Raw genomic sequence first — 20,914 nt, forward strand, 5'->3', positions numbered from 1 at the left:
GGGAGATAAAAAAAAAGTAAGATAGACTAATAGAGGAAAAAGGTGACACTGTATATATGCATGTAGAAAAGAAAGCCTTAATTCTTAGATCTCTCTGCTAGTCTTTGTTTCCTGGCCATTTCAACAAGAGGAGATAACGAAGAATTAGGTTCAGCCTTTGAAATAAATGGGGTAGCCAAAAGTGAAACAGCATCATAACGCTTTTCTGGATCTACTTCCAAACAGTGGTCAAGGAAACTATGCAGCTCCACGGATAATGCCTCTGGATCCTTCAGTTTTGGTTTTCCATTTGTGGTAATCAAGAAGAGAGCTCTCAACGGCGTCTCATTTAAGTATGGAGGCTCACCTTCTATCATCTCAATAGTCATAATACCCAGTGACCATATATCAACCTTTGGACCATAGCTTTTCTTTGTCACAACCTCAGGTGCCATCCAATAAGGTGTACCGACCAAAGTATTCCTTTTAGCGGAGTAATCCTTGATCTGTGCGCAGAATCCAAAGTCCGTCAATTTGATGTCCCCCTTCAATGAAAGAAGGATGTTGTCAGATTTGATATCTCTGTGAATAATGCCTTTTGAATGTAGGAACTTTAAGCCAAGAAGTGTCTCCTTGCAAACGCGAGCCATCTGTCCTTCTGTCATAATGTTGTGGGTCACTATATCTGTTAGTGAACCACCCTCCATGTACTCCATCACAACCCAAAGGTCCTTCTTTAATAGATACGCCTCAATAAAGTTCACGATGTTCGGATGCTTCGATCCTTTCATCACAAGAATTTCATTAATAATCAATTCCTTCTTTGGCTGCTTTTCCAGTTCCATCTCCTTGATCGCAACAATGTCTCCTGTTCCAACCTCATAAGCTGTGTAAACACCACCGGAGGCACCCTGTCCGACCTTAACCAAGTCCTTATATCTCAAATGTGGATCTGCGCTGGAGCATATCTGTGTCAACTTCTTCATGTATTTCTTATCTCTTGCTCTTCTTATCTCACGGCGTCTCTCTTGCTCCGACCTTGTCAGTTGTCTTCTCTTTACAGCTTTCTTTGTTGGAATCTGTGGAATCTTGACATCTGTACCAGCGGTCTTTTCTTTTGTTTCCCCCTTCAATTTTAATTCCTCAACTTTATGGACCGGCTTCTTTGCTGTCTCATGGAAATCCTCTTTAGGCAAGTCTTTCTTGGAAAAGTCACTGGTCAATTTTGTCTGTTCAGACTCAGTAGGCTGATCTTTCTCATTTTCATCAAGACTTGTATATTTTTGTTCCTGAATTTTCTCAGTTACCCCTTTTTCTTCCTTCTCGGAATTCTTCTTTATGCCTTCTAACACTGGAACAGGCGGTAATGGAGCATGTCTATGGGGTGACAAGAAGTTCTCGAATTTATCATCCTGTTCGCTGACTTGAGAAGTTGCTAAGGTTTCGGGCTGAGTGAAAACACCAGATTGATCGTTCATTGGTGACACAGAATGCATTTCAGCTGCATGGCTCATTTGAGGAGATGTAATCTGCTCTGGTCCAGATGGATTTCTCATTCCTTCTGCCATGTGAACAATCTTAGGCCTTTGCTCACCGTGCGTGGAGTGAAACCGTCTCGATATAGATCCAAACAGACCTTTTTGAGTGTGGCTGCTTCCACGATTCAATAGATTACGAGAGTTCGAGACTATCCTCTTAGTATTTATAGCCTTCGGTGGAGGTGGTGGTGCATGCCTTCTTGGTATAAACTCTTCATCCTTCAAGTCTTTCCGCGTCCTTGGAATCTCAGTTATAATATTTTGCCCAATTACCGGCGAAAAGTGCTCATTACCTGTTTTGTATTCCGAGCTGCTATGTCCGGATCTATTCTCGGAAGAATAATTATTGTGGAGCTTGTTACTAGACCGTTGTGTGCCGCTATTTCTAGGGCTGAATGACGATAATGAGCCTGATGAAGTTTTTGTTTCTCTATTGCTGTCGTTCTCATTTCCACTATTTTCTGAAAATCTTCCAGCCGACACCGCCATATATTTCTGATCTGATTCTCCAAAGTTATCATTATAGAAATTTATTACCTGATTCATGGCAACAGGATTTTTCCGTTGCTCTTCGACGGATATTCCTTGTGCAGAAAGAACCCGGGCCCATTCTTCAGGAAGATCTTTGTACGTCTGTGTCTCGTGGTCAAAGGTAACATGTGTTTTCAAAACAACCCCGATAGGTGCTGAAATGTTTCTTTTCTCCCCTCCTCTTGATTGATTACCTCCAATGGAAAACAAGTTTTGAATCTGCCCAAACATTTTCTTCCTCCTGTTTGTGTTGCTTCTTGAAAAACTTCCAGTCCTGCTTTTGCTACTTATGCTCGTACTGCTTCGACCATTTGAACTCCTGCTTGTGCTTCGACTATTATTTCTCTGGAAGCCGTTTGACGTACTCCTAGCCCTTGCATAAGACCCTTTGCGTAAATCAGGCGTACTTGGAAGAGAAGTTCCTTTAATATAAGAATGCTTAACCCCAGATTGTTTCTGAGTAGTCCACTGAGGGGAAGGAAGAGTTGCTGGTGTGGCGGTAGTTGGCATTTGTGTAACTTGGTCACCCGTTGGACTAGAAGAAGACAGTGAAAATGACTTCTTATGTTTAATACCCATACGACCATTTCCCTTGATATAACTCTTCGGAACCGAATTATGCACAATTCTAGGAGCTGGACGACTTGGTGGCTCCATTAATTTTGCAACATTACTGACATCTTCCTCTTCCTCCTGTATATCGCTATTATCCGAATATTCGTCATCATAAGTATCTTCCTCCTTTGTTTCCTCTTCATTGGGCTCAGAATAACTATCATATTCATCAATAATATCAGCAACCATTCCTTCTTGAGCTGAGCTATTGGACGTTAACGATGAGTTCTGACTCTTAAAAGAAGATGATTTAACACTCCGAATTCTCGAGGACGGAATCTTAGTAACTCTCAATGGCATCTCAGGGCTTCCATGATATAATTCACCATCATCCGAGCTTTGATTACTCTCTCCAGAATTTGATTCTCTATCCTTCGGCACTGAAATGCGATTTGCATGCCCCAGCTTTGTATCAGCAGCTTCATCGGCATCATTGACACTACTGGCCTCCAGGTCATCAGAATTCGACATTTTAATTTCAGCGTTCTTGCCTGGAAGTAATTCTGCATTATCTGGATTCAAAACACTCGAGCTGCTATAGTTCTTCTCTAAATCTCTCATAATCTCGCCAGTTTGTGCCACTCTCTTCGCATGCATATCGATCGTTTCTGTACTAATAGAATTATTGCCGGATCCCTGTTGAGCAGACAAGTTCTGAACGGGTGGGCACAGATCAGTTATTTCATTAGTTTCCGGAGTGTTGCTCTCCACTGTTTTATTGCAAGTGTTTTCATCCTGAGCGCCTTGATCGGATTCGTTTGATTTAGCCTTTGACAATGTATGATCCCCGAAAACTTGTTTACTAATCTGTTCAGATGAATGATCCTTCTCAGTTTCAAACAATTTCTCCGAGCTCTCATTTGCATCCTTGATTGCGTTTAAATTTGCCGGCTTCTTCGGACTGAGTGCCGGTCCACCAATGTTCAAATTTTTCATGCTATCCGATAAAGAAACCTTACCCTCATAATGTCCCTCCTGTGAATATTCCAAGCTCACAACCCCAGAACTAAGCCTTTCAGATGAATCTGGCTGTTTTGAAATAGATCCTCTGGATGCCCTTGTTACACTATTTCCATTGATGCTGTGTCCCTTTGAAAAACTAGATAAGCGCGAAGGTATGTCTTGTGAAGAATATTTTCTATGATGTGATAATATACTACTGACTTTTCTGAGTGTCTTCTTGTACTCCAAATCGTTGGTCCGCTCTTTTGGATCAAGAGTTTGAAAGTTTTCTTTTTCCCCAATACTCCGGGGTGATAATTGTACAGGCGATGTGTCCTTTGTGGTATCCGCCGATTCCAAATCTTTAGCTTGTTCTGCCTCTGGGTTAGCGCTCCTACTTGAGTGAGAGTCTTTCTCGCTGCTATCATCGCTCATGCTATTGCGGTTCCACGATTTCGGCGTTTTCAGCAAGGAAAAGTTTTTTTGTAGTTTGGTCACGGATGTTGCACAACTTGCTTCAGAAGCGGAAGCATTAACAGATTCCGGTAATGAATCTTGAGAGCAAAGCGGATTGGCAATGGTGCCGTTCGCATGCGGACCCGCCTTCTGTTCGTTGTTATCAAGTTCTGTCTTTTCGCTGCCAGCTTTTGACTTATTTCCAGCATTCGTCAACTCTTGGCTACTCAAAGTCTTCGTGCGGTCTTCAGAAGAGGATGATAAAGATGGTGATAAGGAATGTTTCGATGAATTCTGACTTTCTTCTGCATCTTCATCAGATGCGGTACCTTCGTTGTTGGGTTCATCAATTTGCAGTGTATTCTTTATAACTATTTCCCGACTGGTATTAATATTCCTTGTTTCCGGTTTAAGTGATGCCGTGGAATTGGCACGCATAGACACACTATCATGAAATTCCTCGTCCGATACATTCACGGAGCTATTCGCCGTACTATTCTTCGAGCTTTTAATCGTGGCACCCTTTGATCTACTATCATTCTCTCTTGTGTTTATTTCCCTTATGAGTTGGGAGACCCCACCGGTGATTGTCGACATTTTTGTTGTATGGCAAAATATTTGCTAAGACAATTGGATCTGGTACGCGTAAACAAAAAAAGTCTTAACGATTTGTAGTGTAACTGGTGTATTTAAATTGTTTTTTCAATAGGGAATGATGGTATAATGGATTAAAAAACGTTAATTTTCCTTCGTAATTATCTGGTAAGAAAATGGTATGTTAAACAGATTAGGTTAAATTAAAGTAAAGAGAGCATATGTAACGACTGATGATGTTTCTGTGCCGCTTTCTAAAAATAATAGTTTTTTTGAATTTTCTCACTAAGTTGTTCTTTTTATTTTTCCCTCCTTGTATCTGAAAATATTCATCTCCCCTCGTTGTTTAGTTCGCCCAGCTCTCGGCAATTATTTATGTACCCTTTGAATTAAATTACCGGCAGAATAATCGACACTCAGAGCTCGCGCACCAAAGAAGAAAAAAACGTAGATTGGGGCTTTCCAATTAAACGAGATACACCCTCTTGGGAAAAACATTCTTACACCGCTTTCTCAACTTTTTATGTCCGCTTTGTTAACTCTTTTTTCCCACTGTTCTTTCAATAATTGCACGGCAGCGAACAATAAATATAGGTGGCTTCGTACACATGTTGAGTATCCTAAAATGGTATAAGCGTTACTGTATCCAGCTTACGATGGCTTGCAATCCGCACTTTTTGCAATCACACAAAGTTTCAATAGCTTACGTGCCTTCATAATTTCAACCGGTTGGATAGTCTACTGTGGGGTGTCTACCTAATTAAATGACATACATATAAAATTGGGCGTCAAACTAATGCACGAAGGAGTTTTTGCGTAGTTTGCCGACGGTTGATTATTTTTTTTTTTAGTGACGTGAATTTGATTTTGGTCCCGACCGCAGAGCTAGAATGTGTGCACAGAGTGTAAGGATGTTTCAAGAAGGTACGTTCCACGAAAACGGATTAAAGCTTCGGATTGTAAGGATCCACCAACCGAACCTTACGTATTTTATTTACAACCAAACCTAAAAAGGAAGACTTTACTTTGGTGTTATGTAATTATAGAAAAAGAAAGTGTCTGTTCCTAATCTTCTGACTGACCTTCAAATTCCTTCAAATTTTTCACACCTTCATCCCACTTTTCACCAAAGTAGGTTATGTTTCTAATAGCACCAATGATTTCCTTGATTGAACCTCTAACCTGCTTGGTGGAGTCTCTCTCTCTGAGGGTAACCGACTGGTCCTTCAAAGAATCAAAGTCAATAGTGATACCAAATGGTGTACCAAGTTCATCATTACGAGCATATCTCTTACCAATAGATGCAGATGAATCATCAACCTTGAAAGGAATTTGAACCTGCTTCAACTGCTGCTCAACTTCCTTAACAACAGGCTGAAGTTTTGCATTGTTCGATAATGGAACTAAAAGCACCTTCGTTGGAGCAACCAATGGTTTGAATGACAGAACTGCTCTAGCAGTATCTTCTGGACGACACCAGAAAGAGTGCTCATAAAGACAGTAGATAATACGCCCTATACCGAACGATGGCTCAATCACATTTGGAATGTACTCCCTAACATGGACTGTCTTCTTCTTCTTCTCAATCTTGACGAAGTCACCTGGAATCTCAACCTCTTCGGCTGCAATACCAGAAATATCTTTGGTAACAATCTTCTGATTCTCTGCAAGTTCCTTCGACAGCTCCTCAAGCTCTGCCTGTGATCTGCTCTGAAGCCATTCAGTGACCTTTGGAGAGTCCTTTCTGAACTTTGGACCGAACTTTCTTTTATCGATCTCACAATCATACTCTTCAACGATCTTTGGCTCTGCAAGAGTTTGTCTCACACATAGCTTTTCACCCGTTTTTCTTGAGTGAACTGTTAAGTCGTAAGCCGATCTATCAGCACAGCCAACACACTCGATCCATCCGTAAGACGTCTTAAGTTCACCGTCCCAACAGTCGCTGGCATAGTGAGCCATTTCATTAGCCATGTGTTGTCTGAAACGGAATCTTGCAGGATCAATACCGATTTTAATTAAAAATAGGTAAATTCTTCCCAAGAAATATGCCAAGGTTTCGTTCTCAACAATATGCTTCTCAACAGCCTCGCCCAATGTCATTTGAAGTGGCTCGGTTTTTCCGGCCTCCTGCACTTCCTTTGACAAGAAGCTGAGTTTCAGATCTTTCACCGTGTGGAATTTTGGATGAGCCTTGTTTTCTGGATCAACAAAGTGTTCAATCTCAGCCATCATGAACTCACGAACACGCAAAAGTCCAGATCTAGGGGAGATCTCATTACGGAAAGATTTTCCAATAACGGCAGATGCAAATGGCATCTTTTCGTTGTTGTACTCCAACAACTTCTCAAAGTTCAAGAATTGACCTTGTGCAGTCTCCGGTCTGAGATATCCCTTCAGTTGACCAGATGGTCCAATGTTAGTCTGGAACATCAAGTTGAATTCTTGAGGCTTCTCTAGTGGATTTCCAGTGACTGGGTTGCCAATCTTGTACTTTTCCATAATCTCACCCAATTGCTGTCCGGTATAGCCATCAATCTTGGCGAGAATAATTTCAAACTCTTTAACCGTCTCATCATCCAACTTGACAGCCTTAATCTCCTTAACTTTCTTCTTTCTGTTCTTCTTTTTCTTGTCGGTCTTGGCAGCAGGCTCATCTTTCTTTCCACGAGCGATTCTGTCACCTTTCAAACGGGCCTCAATAACTTCTTCCACTAAGTGATCTGCTCTGAAAATTTCACCACTCTTAAGGTCACGGCACATCCAGTCAGCAAACTTATCAACATGGCCAGATGTTTTCAAAACCTCATATGGAGTCAACATAGTGGTATCGAGCTCAAGCATGTCTTCTTCAAGAACGAAATGTTTCCTCCACACATCAACAATGTTGGCCTGAAGAGCGCATCCCGGTGGACCGTAGTCATACAATCCAGAAACACCCCCGTAGATGTCAAATGCAGGCGCAAAAAAGAACCTGTGCTTAAGAAGACTCTCTAACTGTTCTCTGTTGAATTTTGTAGCCATCTTATTCACCGACAAGCCAATATTACTGTTTCTCTTAACACTAACTTTATGTGTCTGCGGTTTAAAATGCTGCGAAAAATATCTTACTTGCTTTGGAAATCTGCAAAAATTCAGTAATCCGGTGGATGCTAAAATCCTCTGCATGAATTACAAGCGAAGCTTTATACTAAACTTAAAATTATATACCAACAAAGAAGTTTCCGACATTTCACAAATTCAAGTCGGAAAACCTCTTGAAAAATGCACACTGCTCCGTCTGACGAAATGAAAAAAAAAAAATTTTGTAGCGGTTTTCGTTGGTGTCTCCATTTTTTTTTTCTTCTTAATTCGTTCCGGCGATTAAATAAACCTCTCTTAATAATGTAGATGTCTGCTACGCTTAAATCGAGAATAGTCAGAAAATAATATTTATTGGACCACTACCAAAAATTGTTCTGAATGCGTCCATGTATCTTAAGGTATAATAATATCTAAATGTTTGACTGTAACTGTATTCCATCTATTTTTAAGCTTTAGTAGTACGCATGCTCATTAGAGCGACATGAAAATTTTGAGATGCTTCGATTCCATTCTCCAATGGTTGATCTGCGGACTTGTGTGTTTTCGTGTTCACCACACATAACTTTGAATCTAAGAGTGTGAATCCCTGCTTTTCGTAATATGGCACGAGATCGTGTTCCTGCACAACCTCAACCCATAATTTTTGCACATTGTGGTGTTCCAAACTGTAGTTTCTGGCAAACAGCATCAGTTGTGAAGAAAGATTAGGATAAAAAGATGTAAACCCTGTGATTTCCATCCCATTTTTATCATTGGCGTAGCTTTTTAAACAAACAGTTGCTAAGATTCTTCCTTCTAGCGTTTTCAATGACTCTTTTGTTAAAAGTGGTGTTATTTCCGTTTCGATTAAAGTATTATCTAGATCCAACGTTCCAATCGGATAATTCTCAATTAATTTTCTTGTGACTGTATCCTTGTCGTCTCCTTGTTCGACCTTGATGTTTTTGCCAGTTGATGGAACCACCCAAATTGCAAGAATCGCTTTATTAATATCTTCGATGACAAAGTCTTGAGCAAGCCCGTACTTTATTCTTGGTGTTAATATTATATTATATTTATATCTTGGCTTATCATAAGCCCGATTGATCACTCGTGTTAATAAATCCTCGATTTCCAACCAATTCGACAGGGGAGCTACAAAAATGGTAGGCTTGTCTATTTTCTTGATTGATACCGTCATGTTGCACCTTCTAAATACCTGCTAAAGTAAATTTAAAAATTTCTTCCTTTCTAAACTCCTTTGATTTTAGTTTTTGAGAACACATCATGAACATCTATCTATATGATAGAGCTTGAATTGATACGCTTGTTCCATTTCTTTTTTTTCTTTTTTGTGATGTCGTGCGGGAAGTATACGAGTATGCCAGTATTCGCGGTGAAATCTCATATTTGGCTTTAAAAAGAAATCTGAGCTATTTAAGTAAACGAATTGGCATATACGGGAGTACTCGATAACAAAGCTAAAAGAGATGCAACACATCCCCAGATTTTGTCTTTTTTAACAGTCCCATCTTTCTCTTTACATAACCTCTACATATCTCAATAAAATAAAAAATTTACGGTATTTCTCCAAGTACTCCAGATTTTTTAAGAAAGAGGAGTGATCCCGATTCTCCGAAAATTTCAAATTTTAACAATTAATTACCTTATACAAATTATTTTCAGGTATGGGAGACTCACGGATGCAAAGCTTGATTATTCTAGTATATCCCTTATCAAAATATTACTAGTTTTGTTCAGTTGTTTAACTATGGAAGCCTATACTTTCCGTCAGAGTGACGATAAAATTAGCCAGATGATTAATCCTAAATGTGGTATAGCTTGAGGTGCACCGGCATTTGAAGACAAATCAGAAGATAATGAATTGATATTTTGGAAAAATTCAGTAGAATAACCTGCTGGTAAGCTAGAGCTTGGATAGTTTGAATGAGTTGAAGTACTTTGGCTAACATTGCTCTTAATTGAGCTGCTAGTTCCATTATTTTCATCAACACCACTATTGCCCATATTTGCTATATCCCACCCCGTTTCACCCAAATTGTCTAATATTGTTTCATTGTCAGTTATCATAATACTGCTCTGCGTGAAATTCTTTTTGCTTGTATAAATATAAGAAGTGTTACCATTAATTTTTGTTCCTGATGGTGGATCGTAGCACTCGACTTCAATATAATCCACAGCGGCATATAAATATCCAGGATCATCAAAATCTGAAGCATCCCAGTCGATTTCTCCCCCAGCCCAGTCTATAACACCTTGTGAATTGGAAGAATCTCCTCCTGCCCATATGGACAACTGAATCCTACTAGGGGTTTGGGGAAACATGAATTGCTTTGTGGTAGCATTGTATGTATCATCCTTTTGAAGCACTCTTTGTTGAATTCCATCTATTGACCAAGTTATGTTTTCCTCTTTCCAATCCACTTCGTAGGTATGCCAATTTTCGTACGTGTTTGAAGCTGACAAATTAGCTTCATTCGTATAGTTTAAAACACCCTGATAGTAAAAGTTCGATTCCGGTTGCTTTAATGCAGAACCAATAAATTCGACATCAATCTCATCTTCCACGTTGGAATATAAGATGCTGGATGAGACCACTCCTGCATTATGTGAACTCTTGAATCTTGTGCTCACCTTTCCGTACCAGACATAAAATGTTGAAGACACAACTGTTCCAGTCGAATTTTGAGGCATTGCCAAAAGAACGGTACCATTATAATCCAAAACATTTCCAGTATAAGTCCATAGTGTATCATTTGTACTTCCTAGGTATTTATCTGTCAGTTCCATATCTTCTGACTTGAGCTCGTACTTCCCACTTTGACATACTGGTTGTGGAACGCAAGCTGTCAAGTTAAATGAGTATCTAGCATCGCATCCACCCATACAATAATTTCCTGTCCCGCACAACCCCTCTGTTGTGCAGCAAGGGTATGTTGCTGGGCAGTGTGATGTTTCATTGCACTGTATTATGCTTTCTGCAACAATTCTGCAGGCAAGGCCTAGGAAACCTAAAAGGTTTGAATTTAGACTCCTCATCCATAAATATATTATTGTTTATATTCTTTGAAGAATTGAGTTATATGACATGATATTCGGGTAAGTAGCAATATTTTCACCTCCGGAGCTTTTATCGATGCTCTTCGATGGCCTACCTGATCTCCGTCGTTTTTCCCATTTTTATCTAATTGTGTGTGTTGATATTTTTCCTTTTACGGTAAATTGCGAATTTTTAAAGTATTTGTCAGAATGGTATAGTAAAAAAGCGTGGGTAAATCGGCAATGTTAAAGCTGAGTTTCGAAATCTTTATTTGCCTTGATTTTATCCCTTTATGAAAATACTTTGGATGTATATTTTCATAACATGTGTCCGGCTTTTCTGTTCGCATTTTGATTTCACTCCGAAGGCTCCATTACTAAGTAATACATCTGTGCATACGTTTTTTTCCCCTCGGAAATTCTAGCATATGTAGTCTATTTTCTTAGCAGCCAATCACGAAGTAAACAAATTTAATTCCGCGTCGATTTTTTGTCTGTCGACTCATGCTCGAATATAGCAGGATAGTGGGCAATTTTTTCTTTGAAGTAGATTAATAGAAGTCTCTGTTGTATCTATCTATCGAGCAAAGGATGAAAAAAATTTGATGCTAAAAGAGAGCTTAAAACCTGAAACGCTGATAAAGTTGGGCGAATCAACATACATATTTATTCCTTATTTATAAAGGCATATTAAAGGCAGAAATTTAGGATACATCATGTCATTATCTATCGTTAAAAGGAGAGCAGATCTTATTTTGCGCACGCCAATTCTAAGGCAAATATTTATGCCAGCGGCCAGGCTCTTTACCAAGTTCTCTGGTTACAGAAACATGGGTTTGAGGTAAGTGAAGAGAAGATATAGAAGATTCATTTTCGTTACGTCATTTGATTTAGCTTCTTCTTCAATTGTATTCTAGGAAAATATGAGTTGATTGAATGGCTTAATTGGCTTCTCTATCGCTGATGAATCGTCAAAACCTCTGAATGCATTTAAGCATACAAAATTACTAACAAAAAAAATTGATATTATTATAGACTCGATGATTTACTTTGGGAAGAGAATCCAGTCATGCAGTCTGCTATCAGAAGACTTCCAGCAGAAGAGTCCTATGCCAGAAATTACAGAATCATGACTTCTCATCAACTTTCTTTAATGCACGATGTTTTGCCAGACTCTAAGGCAATCCAGCCAAAGGACGATATTCCATACTTGACGCCATACATTTTGGAGGCTGAGGCTGAAGCGAAAGAGAAAGATGAGTTGAACAACATTAAATTAGTCAAGCATTAATTATGTTCCTTTAAAATTTATTCTATTTATTTCCGCTTTCCTCTTCTATAATCCATTCATATTTATTAAAGGAAACATTCAGTTAAACATTAAACTAAAGTATAAAGTAAATTATAAATGTTACTTAGTACCATAATCCATCGTAAGAGATTTCTTTCTCCTTTTCCTCTACAGGAAAGCCGCATCCCTCTAATATTTTGGAAAATCCTAAATCAAGCATCTTCTGTCTGACATCCTCATCCCTGGCACTGAATAAGCCCATATAACCTAAAGCATTCTGCCAAACATCTTCATATTTGGCGTGACTTCTTGGAACAGCCATCATCCAATCGTCCATCATCATAAAGTTATAACTAACCTTGTCTCTTGTTATTTTCTGAGATTTAGAAACATTCAAGACTCTGCTGATGAGGAACATGTAAAGCATGGCAAGAATGGTTTCCCTTTCTTCCTCGTCCTCAAAACTGTCCTTTATCTTAAGAATCCAATGCTTGAATTTGGCATTTTGGTAAATTAATGGATGCTTGTTGACATTCAACTCACGTGGAAGGAAGAACTCTGTTGTACTAGCCAATCCTGACTGGTATGGAGAAAAGCCCCTAGGCAGCTTCAAAAACTGGATGTGTTTATGGAATTGGGAATAGCCACTTTCTGGTCCACTGTTAAAAAATGCAAAGAACTGCGTATTGTTCTTTTTGCATTCATCACTATTGTTGATGTTCTTCAAGATAGCATGCATAATCTGAAGCTCAACAGGCTTAAGCAAAGAGTCTTGTTTGGCAAAATCCTTTGTGACCACATGAAATGGTCGTCGGAGTTTGGGAATTTATTCAATATAATTCTGTATTTATCTAGTAAGTTGCCAATGACTGTAAGTTCTGGTTCTGGATGAGCAAATGGGTCATTGTCTTGCTGCAACTTCAATTTTTCATCATCAGTTTTGCTCTCGGGAGAAGAAGCAGCAGGACGATTGTGTGGTCTAATACCCAACGCTTTAACTGTTTTTAATTCAATGTTCATATTTGTACCATCCTCTTTAATGATCTCGGGTTTCTGGTCTGCAGAATAAATCAAAGATCCATCCTTCTGGGCATTCAGAAAAGTAGAGTGCACCGCATTGTAAAAGTCAATGTCCGCAAGTCCCTCCAAGCTTTTGATAGTTGTATCTAGTCCCATCTTACTTATGTTATCGATTTCTTACTTTCTTTTGCCTTACTTTAGTAATACCAGAGATTACCTCTAAAAGATGCGCTTGGTATACTATCGCTAATCTATGAAATTTTCAGCACATTCGTTGATCTTCTTTTCTTACTAGTCGAGTTCTGCGCATAACGACGAAAGTTCGCGAGAAACAACTGGAAAAAAAAAAAAAAAAAAAAAAAAAAACGCGGAGTTAGAAAAGCCGAAGTATTGCATAACCCATGAAAGGAATCATTAGATCCCAATATGATTCAAAAAGTACATGTTTCTATTTATTCAAACACTTTAGATATAATTATTCAATGATACTTATCAACAGTAAGGTATAGTAAAATAGCATACGATTGATCCATTAATGGTTAACAGGCGGTATTCTCCCCACTTGCGTAGGTAAATCCGCGGAATTGTTCCTGCATCGATGGTGTCAATATAGAGTTCACCGGAGTCAATTTTGCAGCCTGAGAAGTAAACTCCTCATCGAAGCATGCAACATTTCTAGGATCCTTAATGTCTGGAATGTATGGTGGTGTCACTTTGCAACGCATAATGGCATTCCAATCGATGTTGGCAAAATAAGGATGTTCCATGATGTCCTCCGCATCACGTGCTCCGCTACCCAATCTCTGCTCTGGATCTCTTGTCAATAATCTTTGAAGAATATCGACGGCTTCTTTAGCCATGTTAATTGGATAAAGAGGCTCATCTGTAAGGATGGAGTTAAACACCTCATCTTCGTCCTCACCGCGGAAAGGAGACTTTGTAAGAAGCATCTGATACAACAAGACACCAAAAGCCCACCAATCAACTGCCTTACCATAGCCTTGCTCCTTCAAAATTTCGGGTGCCATAAGCTCAGGCGTACCACAGAATGTTGACGTCTTGTTTCCCAGCCACATATTCTCTTTGCAAAGTCCATAATCGGCTAGCTTTATGTGTCCGCTGGATGTCAACAAAATGTTATCCAGTTTCAAATCTCTGTATATCACGCCGTTTTCATGCAGATACTTGAGTGCCAAAAGAACCTCGGCCGCATAGAATTGTGCTCTTTTCTGTGAAAACCTCCTCTGCTGAACGTGCCACATAAGATCTCCGCCTGGAATGTATTCCATCACAAAGTAGATTCTGTTCTCCGTCTGGAAGCATTGGTGTAGCTTGATCAAAAACGGATTGTGTCCCTTGTTGGCAATCAGGAACACTCTCTTCTCTGCTCTAGTACTCTCAACTTCATCATTCTGAATGATAAAGTCCTTTTTCAACACCTTGATGGCGCATAGTTGTCCGGTATGGATGGATTCGGCAAGCATCACCTTACCAAAGTTACCCTTACCAAGAACCGCAAGAAACTTGAAGTCGTCAAGTCCATGTCTATGACGGTGATGATGTCTGTGATGGTGATGTTTAGTCCTGCCAGCAACTGATGAAATCTGCTTTGAGGAATTGTCGGTTGATTCGGATATCTCTCCCTGAGAATATCTCTGTGTTTTCTCATCTACTTGCTGCCTCAACACTTGTTTCGACTTCTCCTTTGTCACCGCAACTTCAGGATATGTATCTGTCCTCTGCGTCGTCTCTACCCGAGAATCTGTTACTATGTCCGTCTTCTCTTGCTTCTCTACTTGTTCCTCCTGTGGTCTGTAAGTGATTTCTTCCTGCCTTCTTCTTTCTCTCTGTCTTTCTTCCGACTCTTCCCGTCTTCTCTCCTCCTCCTGTCTTCTCATTTGTTTCTGACGCTTTTCAATTTGCCTTGCTTGCTGTATCTGTTTCTCCTTTTCTTCTTGTTCACCTTGCAATCTTAGTCTGCGGGCATCGTTCAGAGCCTTTCTTTCCTTAGCCATTTTAATGGCTTGCAATATTTGGTTTGCTTTCTCCATGGACATACCACAGAAATCTGGAACCAGATGAGCACATGAAGCATGGCACATCTGACCACATTCCGCACACTTTCGAACATTTTTCTTTCCCCATGGAAGAATGTAGCCGCAATGGCAGCACCATTTGGTACCACGGTTTGTAACCTGCACCCAATGATGAGGAATACGGTGCTTCAAAGTCATCTCATCATCGTCATCGTCCCTGGTGTTACCTCCCAAGCTTGGCTTTGATATACACTTTGTGATCACATTTTTGTAACATTTCTTATGGCAAAGGAATCGGCAATCCTGACACTGGAATCCAGTGTAACGAAGAAAATCACCACAAACTGCACAACACATAATATTGTAGAATTGTTTCTGAACAAACTTGTGGCCATGGTATTCCGTAACTTGCTCTTTCCTTTGTCTAATTGCACCGTGCCTTCCCAAGCCGTTAAATGCCTTACCCATACGGGAGGCATTAGTTGTCTCGCCTTTCACAAATCCAAGTGTAACAAGGATCTGTCCGGCTGGTTCCAATTCAAACCAGCAGCTGAATGTTGGATCCTGTGATTTTTCCCTTTCCTGGGATGAAAGATTCGACATTTTCGAAGAGGATGACGAGGATGATAAAAGACCCGAGGCTTTTCCATTGGATGCGGCCCCTCCACCAATTGTGGAATCACTAAAATCTGTTGCGGAGGTTAAACCGTTGGATGCATGCATTTGTAGAGAGGATGCAGATATCCATGCGTCTTTTTGTCCACCTTCCATTTGACGAACTTTTTTTCGCCTGATCTCTTCAGCAATATCGGAAAGTGGAAGCCAGCATAAAGCAACTGGAATTTGCTGTCCGTCCTGTTTGTCATTTATGATAAAAGAAAGTTCGTTTGCTTGAGTCACTTCTAGGGTGAAGTTCTCGTTCCACCTATCTGTTCTAACAGATTTAGTTTTCAAACGTGTCGTATCGTCAATTTTGATCACAATTGTGCATTCTGGATTACGCTGTAGCATTGGAGACGAGATATGGTCGACATTTCTGATAGCGGTGATTGTGAGAGAAAGAGTACCTGTCAAAGGATTTTTATGGTATGTGTTTATCACAGCGTTCTCACGAGAAATTTCATCCACATCAACGTATAATGATTGATATTGCTTCATGGATTTTTTTATTAGCTGAAGTCTTCTGTCACTATCCAAGCGTTGTTCATCAGCTAAGGCCAATGATCTTCTATCTCCGTCAGCCTCATAAAGTTTGTAAATCTTCTCGTTAGCCTCGCGATATTTTTCCTCAACTTGTTTTTTGAACTGAAGTAGCTGAAGCATGTACTGAATCTTGTGTCCTAAGGATGGGCACTCGTATTTTAGCAGATCTAAAACAGTAAATGTTGGTTTATGTATTGGCATTATGACCTTCTTTTCGTCGTTTATTTGTGCTTCTTCGCCGTTTTGCTCTATCTGATACTTCTGTTTCTGCTTTAAAGTCATTTTTTTTAAAGTCTCTTCTAAATACTCGATGTTCTTTTGAGCCACCCTTATCTGAATGTTACATCGCTGAATCACACTGGTGTTGTTTGTCTCCTTACGAAGATTATTGGCACCAATAGCAATATTCCTCTCCCTCTCAATCTTCTTGAGGATGTCGGTTATGACTGAATCTGTTTGCTCTGCCATTTCTAGAAGTACTTGATATGATAAGTTGCAGTCCGTTAATCAATAAAAATGCAGGAGAAGAAATTTGTAAAGCAACAAGTGCCTCCTCTTATTGTTGTTGATAAGATGCTTTTATAAATGTCGATTACTAATTATTGGGTATTCGAATCGACACACACCTTGATATTATCAAAGAAGTTTATGTATATCTTTAAGAAAGTTCCAAGTTTAATCCAACGTTATGGTATTTTGTCCTTTGAACGTTTCAACCTAAACTAATATATTTTCCTTCACCTTTGTCTTCCCTTCTTCGATTCAGTCCTATCGACTGTACGTACTAATCAATGTGACTGATACGGTGAGAGCCTTTTGCATAAAGCCAAAAGGTAATATAGTTTGTATGGTAACCCAAAATTCTGGGTTTTCTCTCTTCTTTATTTCTTTACACTCTATTTTCTTGATTTATGGTAATCTGTCACTTTCTTTCTTTTTTTCCCCTGATTCCATTATTTCGATTTTTCCTTTTTTCCCCTCTCTATTTTTCTCTCTCCCCCCCCCTCCTTGTTTGGCAATTTCTTCTACGATACCCCTTCAAGATTTTTACTTCTCATTCTCATGTGCGGGACTATGCGAAGCGAACATAGCGCGATTTATTTTTCCATGCTAAAAACCTTCAAAAAATATTTATGCGTAAAACGCGCTGTAGGAGTTAAAAATCGCCAAAAACGAAAACTTCAAATTTAAGGATTACAAATAATCAATTTTTAGTTTAGATTGCTATATATTGTTTGAATAGCGTAGCATCGTTCAAATCCATTTATGATTTAAAAAACATTGTTTCTAAAATCGTAGTATTTTTCAGCACAACATTTTATTTCAATTCTATAAAGTTGCATTGAAGTAAGACAGAACTGATTCCCAGTATAAAAAGTTAATGTCGCTTGAAGTCCTTTCATCTTTTCCATCATTTTTCCTGTACACTTTTTAGCTTACTTGTTATTGCAGCGACAGTTACAATCAGGAACTGGGCAAACGTAATGTTTTGAAAACCACTCTTCAGCATGACCCGCGTGCATACAGTGGTTACACGAAAGGCAAAAACTAAAGCATTCCTTGAAATGAGTTTCCACTAAGTCCCTTTCAGCATCTTCCATACATTGCTTCTCCTTCGTGTCATGCTTTTCAGCTGTGTCATCTTTCAAAATTGAGTTTTTATCGCTATCCTGTATCCTTGTGAATTCGGATTTTTTATTAATTTTTTCCACCTCAAGTATATCAATATTAATCAATTCCTTGGGAACCGGAACACCCTGGGTCATTAGGCAAATTGCACATCTTGGAAGTGGATATCCGCAGTGTGGACAACAATGTAAATTGTGTGTTTGTCCAGAAGAATTAACAGGTAGTTGCGATGCTCGAGCATGATTAAATTCTTCCCCTATGCTCTTGTGGCAATTGGCACACTGGATATAAATTTGTCTTTCCAATGCATGAGCATGTTGTTTACCATCTATAGTTATAGAAAGCTTCCTTCTGGCAACCTCATAACGTGCTCTTTGGCTGAACATTCGCCAGCTATTAAGAATATTTTTGTATGAATCAACCCAAGATTCAACCCTTGTGTCCTTGAAATATTTAGGGCAGGCAAAAGAAGCAATCAAACAAGCACTTTGAACATCGCCAGTACGATCGACAAAAGATTGTAAAAGATTAATTCCTTGTTTTGTAAGTCCAGTTACAATAAGACCTTCTATTTCACCCCTTTTGATGACATCTTCTATTAATCTTTCGAGATAAAGATCAAGTTCCTCGTCCTTAAGAAAGCGAAGTGCGACACCCAGTCTTTCTCTCAAAGGTAAAGCAGATTCATCCAGAACGTCCCACCAGTTTCTATCGGCAATATATGCAAATAGTACCCTTAAGTAAGGATTATCTAGTTCTGCTGCCAATTGTCTGCATTGGTCTTTCCAAGCCGAGTTTGTCTGCACGTCCTTAAAGGCATCATAAGCTGATATTGCCGTAGATATTATTCTAAAAGACTCCCTGTTGGAAGATCGCAAAATTTCTGCAGCCTTGTCAATATCGCCGTGAAATAATGCCCAACCGGCTGCACGTTCAAAATTTCCCTGTTTTACTAGTTTTTCATATTTCTTCTCTAGTTCTTGAGCACTGAAGTCCCATCCAATAACATACATGGCAAGTCTTCGTTGTAATTTTTTTGCACTCGTTCCCCTAAATCCAATCACCGGGACAGCTAATGCGTGAATTTCTCTTGATCGATGTGTCACAATAGCCTTAACCGCCTGAATCATCGGCGAGAGATGATCTGATTTGTCAGCTTTATTTTCATGAAAGGTACTTAGATCCACAGCACTGTAGGTCTTTTCATTTTTTGCTTTCAAGGGTCCGAAATACCTTGATTCTCCATCAAACTTGCTTCCTGTTTCCCAAATACCTGAAATTCCCAAAAATCCGAGATCGTACCCCTCGAAGGACATTTTACCGGCAGAAATAAGCGCTTCAGATATCTGTACCCATTTCCAAGTGTTTCTTAGCTGTGATTGTGTTTCCAATATGGTTATCGTATCCAATATATGCATATTTATCTCTGGATCCATTCCGTAATTTAAAGATGCACGTTTCCTCATTATTGAACAAATATCATTCTCTAGCAAAACCTCGGGCCTCAAAGAAATATCCCGGCCCGGTGCAAAAATTGATGCTGATGCCGAAGATGTAGATGATGCAGACATCAGTGATTGCGAGGGAATGGACGGCTCCCTCTTGCCAGCACTCCCGCTTTCGCTAATATCAGTTCCATTTCCTGAATTATCATTTATTATCGATGAGATATCACTGTTAATAATATCTGTGTTTGGTCCTAAATCATCACCGACACAATATTCTCCTCCGGTCCAGCAAAAGTAAGCGCATTACTACTGCTGAATCTAGCTGCAGTCTGACTTTCTTCAACAGACATTCTATAAACACTACCAGACTGTCTCATGCAAACGAATTCCACTGCATGAGCCCATTGAGTGCTTGGAAGATAATCGTAAGAAATTACACGCTCGTATCTCGTCCTAACATCTGAAACTCTAGATATAAATAGAGAATCACCCAAAGATAGTTCTTCAAGGTTTGGAACAGTGCCTATTCTCCATCTTCGAATCATATCCCCTCCAAATAGAGCACTTATCTCCCCGCGAACTACAGAAGAAAGTTTGAATGGAGCACCACCAGTTTTTCTCTGAGAATCACCCAGTAATTTTCGAAAGCTAAGCAGTGGAGATTCGTTAAGAACAGTGGATGCCGAGGACGTAAATTTTGATTGAGTGCTAGTCTTGGAACTAGAATCTATGTTGCTATCTGTAGTCAATTTTCGACGGTCCCAGATTGATAACGAGCCATCTTCACTGCAAGAGGCGAAAACATAAGAATTCGTAGGATCTGCCGAAATACTTTGGGTACATCTCGTTGCCAATGAATAAACCGGTTTCTTAATTCGAAAATCAAATTCCCTCAACAGCTTGTAACTTCCAGCAAGAAGGTTGTTCTGTTCATCTGGGCAGAAGCAAACAGAAGAAACGCTCTCGTTTGGCACGAAGCTATACTCTTTCACTGGTGATCCAGCATTTGTACCAATATTCCAAACCTGTATTGAGTGATCCTGTCTTCCCCTGTCATATCCCATGGCTATAAGTCCATTTTCATTGAAAGATATAGAATTACAAGATCTCGCTTGGTGTGGCTTAAGGGTAAAAGAGTGACCAGCGCCTAAGGTTTCCAAATTGCCATCATCAGTCTTATCGCCTTTAATATTTCCATTGGACTGTAGTATATTAAAAATTGTGCAGCTACCTGTCAATTGTCCAACAGCGGTCAGACCTTTGTGCTTTCTTGAGTATTGTAGACATTGAATTTTATCAAATCCAGGACGCTCTCGTTTTCTTGAAATAGAATGGTCCTCACTTACCGCATTTTCATCTGTTTGATAAAGGGAAACAATTTCACCGCTCGGATTCACAGCTAAGAAATGTTCCTTTTGACCTTCCTGCCATCCGTCTGCACGTATGATACAACCTGACATAATTTCTGTATGCTTATGGTAGTTTGATCAGATACAATGCAAGCACATA

General features: G+C 39.5%; 9 protein-coding genes across 9 annotated transcripts; 1 reads left to right on the plus strand and 8 right to left on the minus strand.

Moving 5' to 3' along the window:
- Positions 1-77: 77 nt before the first annotated feature.
- On the minus strand, positions 78-4,658 carry BRETT_003760 (uncharacterized protein; the record flags this gene model as incomplete). The annotated part of the gene is made up of 1 exon (XM_041282264.1): positions 78-4,658. The coding sequence occupies one exon, from the start codon at positions 4,656-4,658 to the stop codon at positions 78-80; it is 4,581 nt and encodes a 1,526-aa protein (XP_041136103.1).
- A 1,062-nt stretch (positions 4,659-5,720) lies between these two features.
- Positions 5,721-7,679, minus strand: GRS1 (Glycine--tRNA ligase 1, mitochondrial; the record flags this gene model as incomplete). The annotated part of the gene is made up of 1 exon (XM_041282265.1): positions 5,721-7,679. The coding sequence occupies one exon, from the start codon at positions 7,677-7,679 to the stop codon at positions 5,721-5,723; it is 1,959 nt and encodes a 652-aa protein (XP_041136104.1).
- A 505-nt stretch (positions 7,680-8,184) lies between these two features.
- On the minus strand, positions 8,185-8,919 carry BRETT_003762 (uncharacterized protein; the record flags this gene model as incomplete). The annotated part of the gene is made up of 1 exon (XM_041282266.1): positions 8,185-8,919. One exon carries the CDS (start codon positions 8,917-8,919, stop codon positions 8,185-8,187), a length of 735 nt encoding a protein of 244 aa, XP_041136105.1.
- Positions 8,920-9,509: 590 nt separating this feature from the next.
- On the minus strand, positions 9,510-10,625 carry BRETT_003763 (uncharacterized protein; the record flags this gene model as incomplete). Its single annotated transcript, XM_041282267.1, has 1 exon — positions 9,510-10,625. The coding sequence occupies one exon, from the start codon at positions 10,623-10,625 to the stop codon at positions 9,510-9,512; it is 1,116 nt and encodes a 371-aa protein (XP_041136106.1).
- An 869-nt stretch (positions 10,626-11,494) lies between these two features.
- On the plus strand, positions 11,495-12,069 carry BRETT_003764 (uncharacterized protein; the record flags this gene model as incomplete). Its single annotated transcript, XM_041282268.1, has 2 exons — positions 11,495-11,619; positions 11,814-12,069. 2 exons carry the CDS (start codon positions 11,495-11,497, stop codon positions 12,067-12,069), a joined length of 381 nt encoding a protein of 126 aa, XP_041136107.1.
- A 124-nt stretch (positions 12,070-12,193) lies between these two features.
- On the minus strand, positions 12,194-13,245 carry BRETT_003765 (uncharacterized protein; the record flags this gene model as incomplete). Its single annotated transcript, XM_041282269.1, has 2 exons — positions 12,194-12,856; positions 12,940-13,245. 2 exons carry the CDS (start codon positions 13,243-13,245, stop codon positions 12,194-12,196), a joined length of 969 nt encoding a protein of 322 aa, XP_041136108.1.
- Positions 13,246-13,628: 383 nt separating this feature from the next.
- On the minus strand, positions 13,629-16,796 carry BRETT_003766 (uncharacterized protein; the record flags this gene model as incomplete). The annotated part of the gene is made up of 1 exon (XM_041282270.1): positions 13,629-16,796. One exon carries the CDS (start codon positions 16,794-16,796, stop codon positions 13,629-13,631), a length of 3,168 nt encoding a protein of 1,055 aa, XP_041136109.1.
- Positions 16,797-17,764: 968 nt separating this feature from the next.
- Positions 17,765-19,528, minus strand: BRETT_003767 (uncharacterized protein; the record flags this gene model as incomplete). The annotated part of the gene is made up of 1 exon (XM_041282271.1): positions 17,765-19,528. One exon carries the CDS (start codon positions 19,526-19,528, stop codon positions 17,765-17,767), a length of 1,764 nt encoding a protein of 587 aa, XP_041136110.1.
- Positions 19,529-19,656: 128 nt separating this feature from the next.
- On the minus strand, positions 19,657-20,865 carry BRETT_003768 (uncharacterized protein; the record flags this gene model as incomplete). Its single annotated transcript, XM_041282272.1, has 1 exon — positions 19,657-20,865. The coding sequence occupies one exon, from the start codon at positions 20,863-20,865 to the stop codon at positions 19,657-19,659; it is 1,209 nt and encodes a 402-aa protein (XP_041136111.1).
- Between the last annotated feature and the right edge of the window lie 49 nt (positions 20,866-20,914).

This window comes from Brettanomyces bruxellensis, chromosome 6, assembly GCF_011074885.1.
Source record: "Brettanomyces bruxellensis chromosome 6, complete sequence".
Classification (NCBI taxonomy): domain Eukaryota; kingdom Fungi; phylum Ascomycota; class Pichiomycetes; order Pichiales; family Pichiaceae; genus Brettanomyces; species Brettanomyces bruxellensis.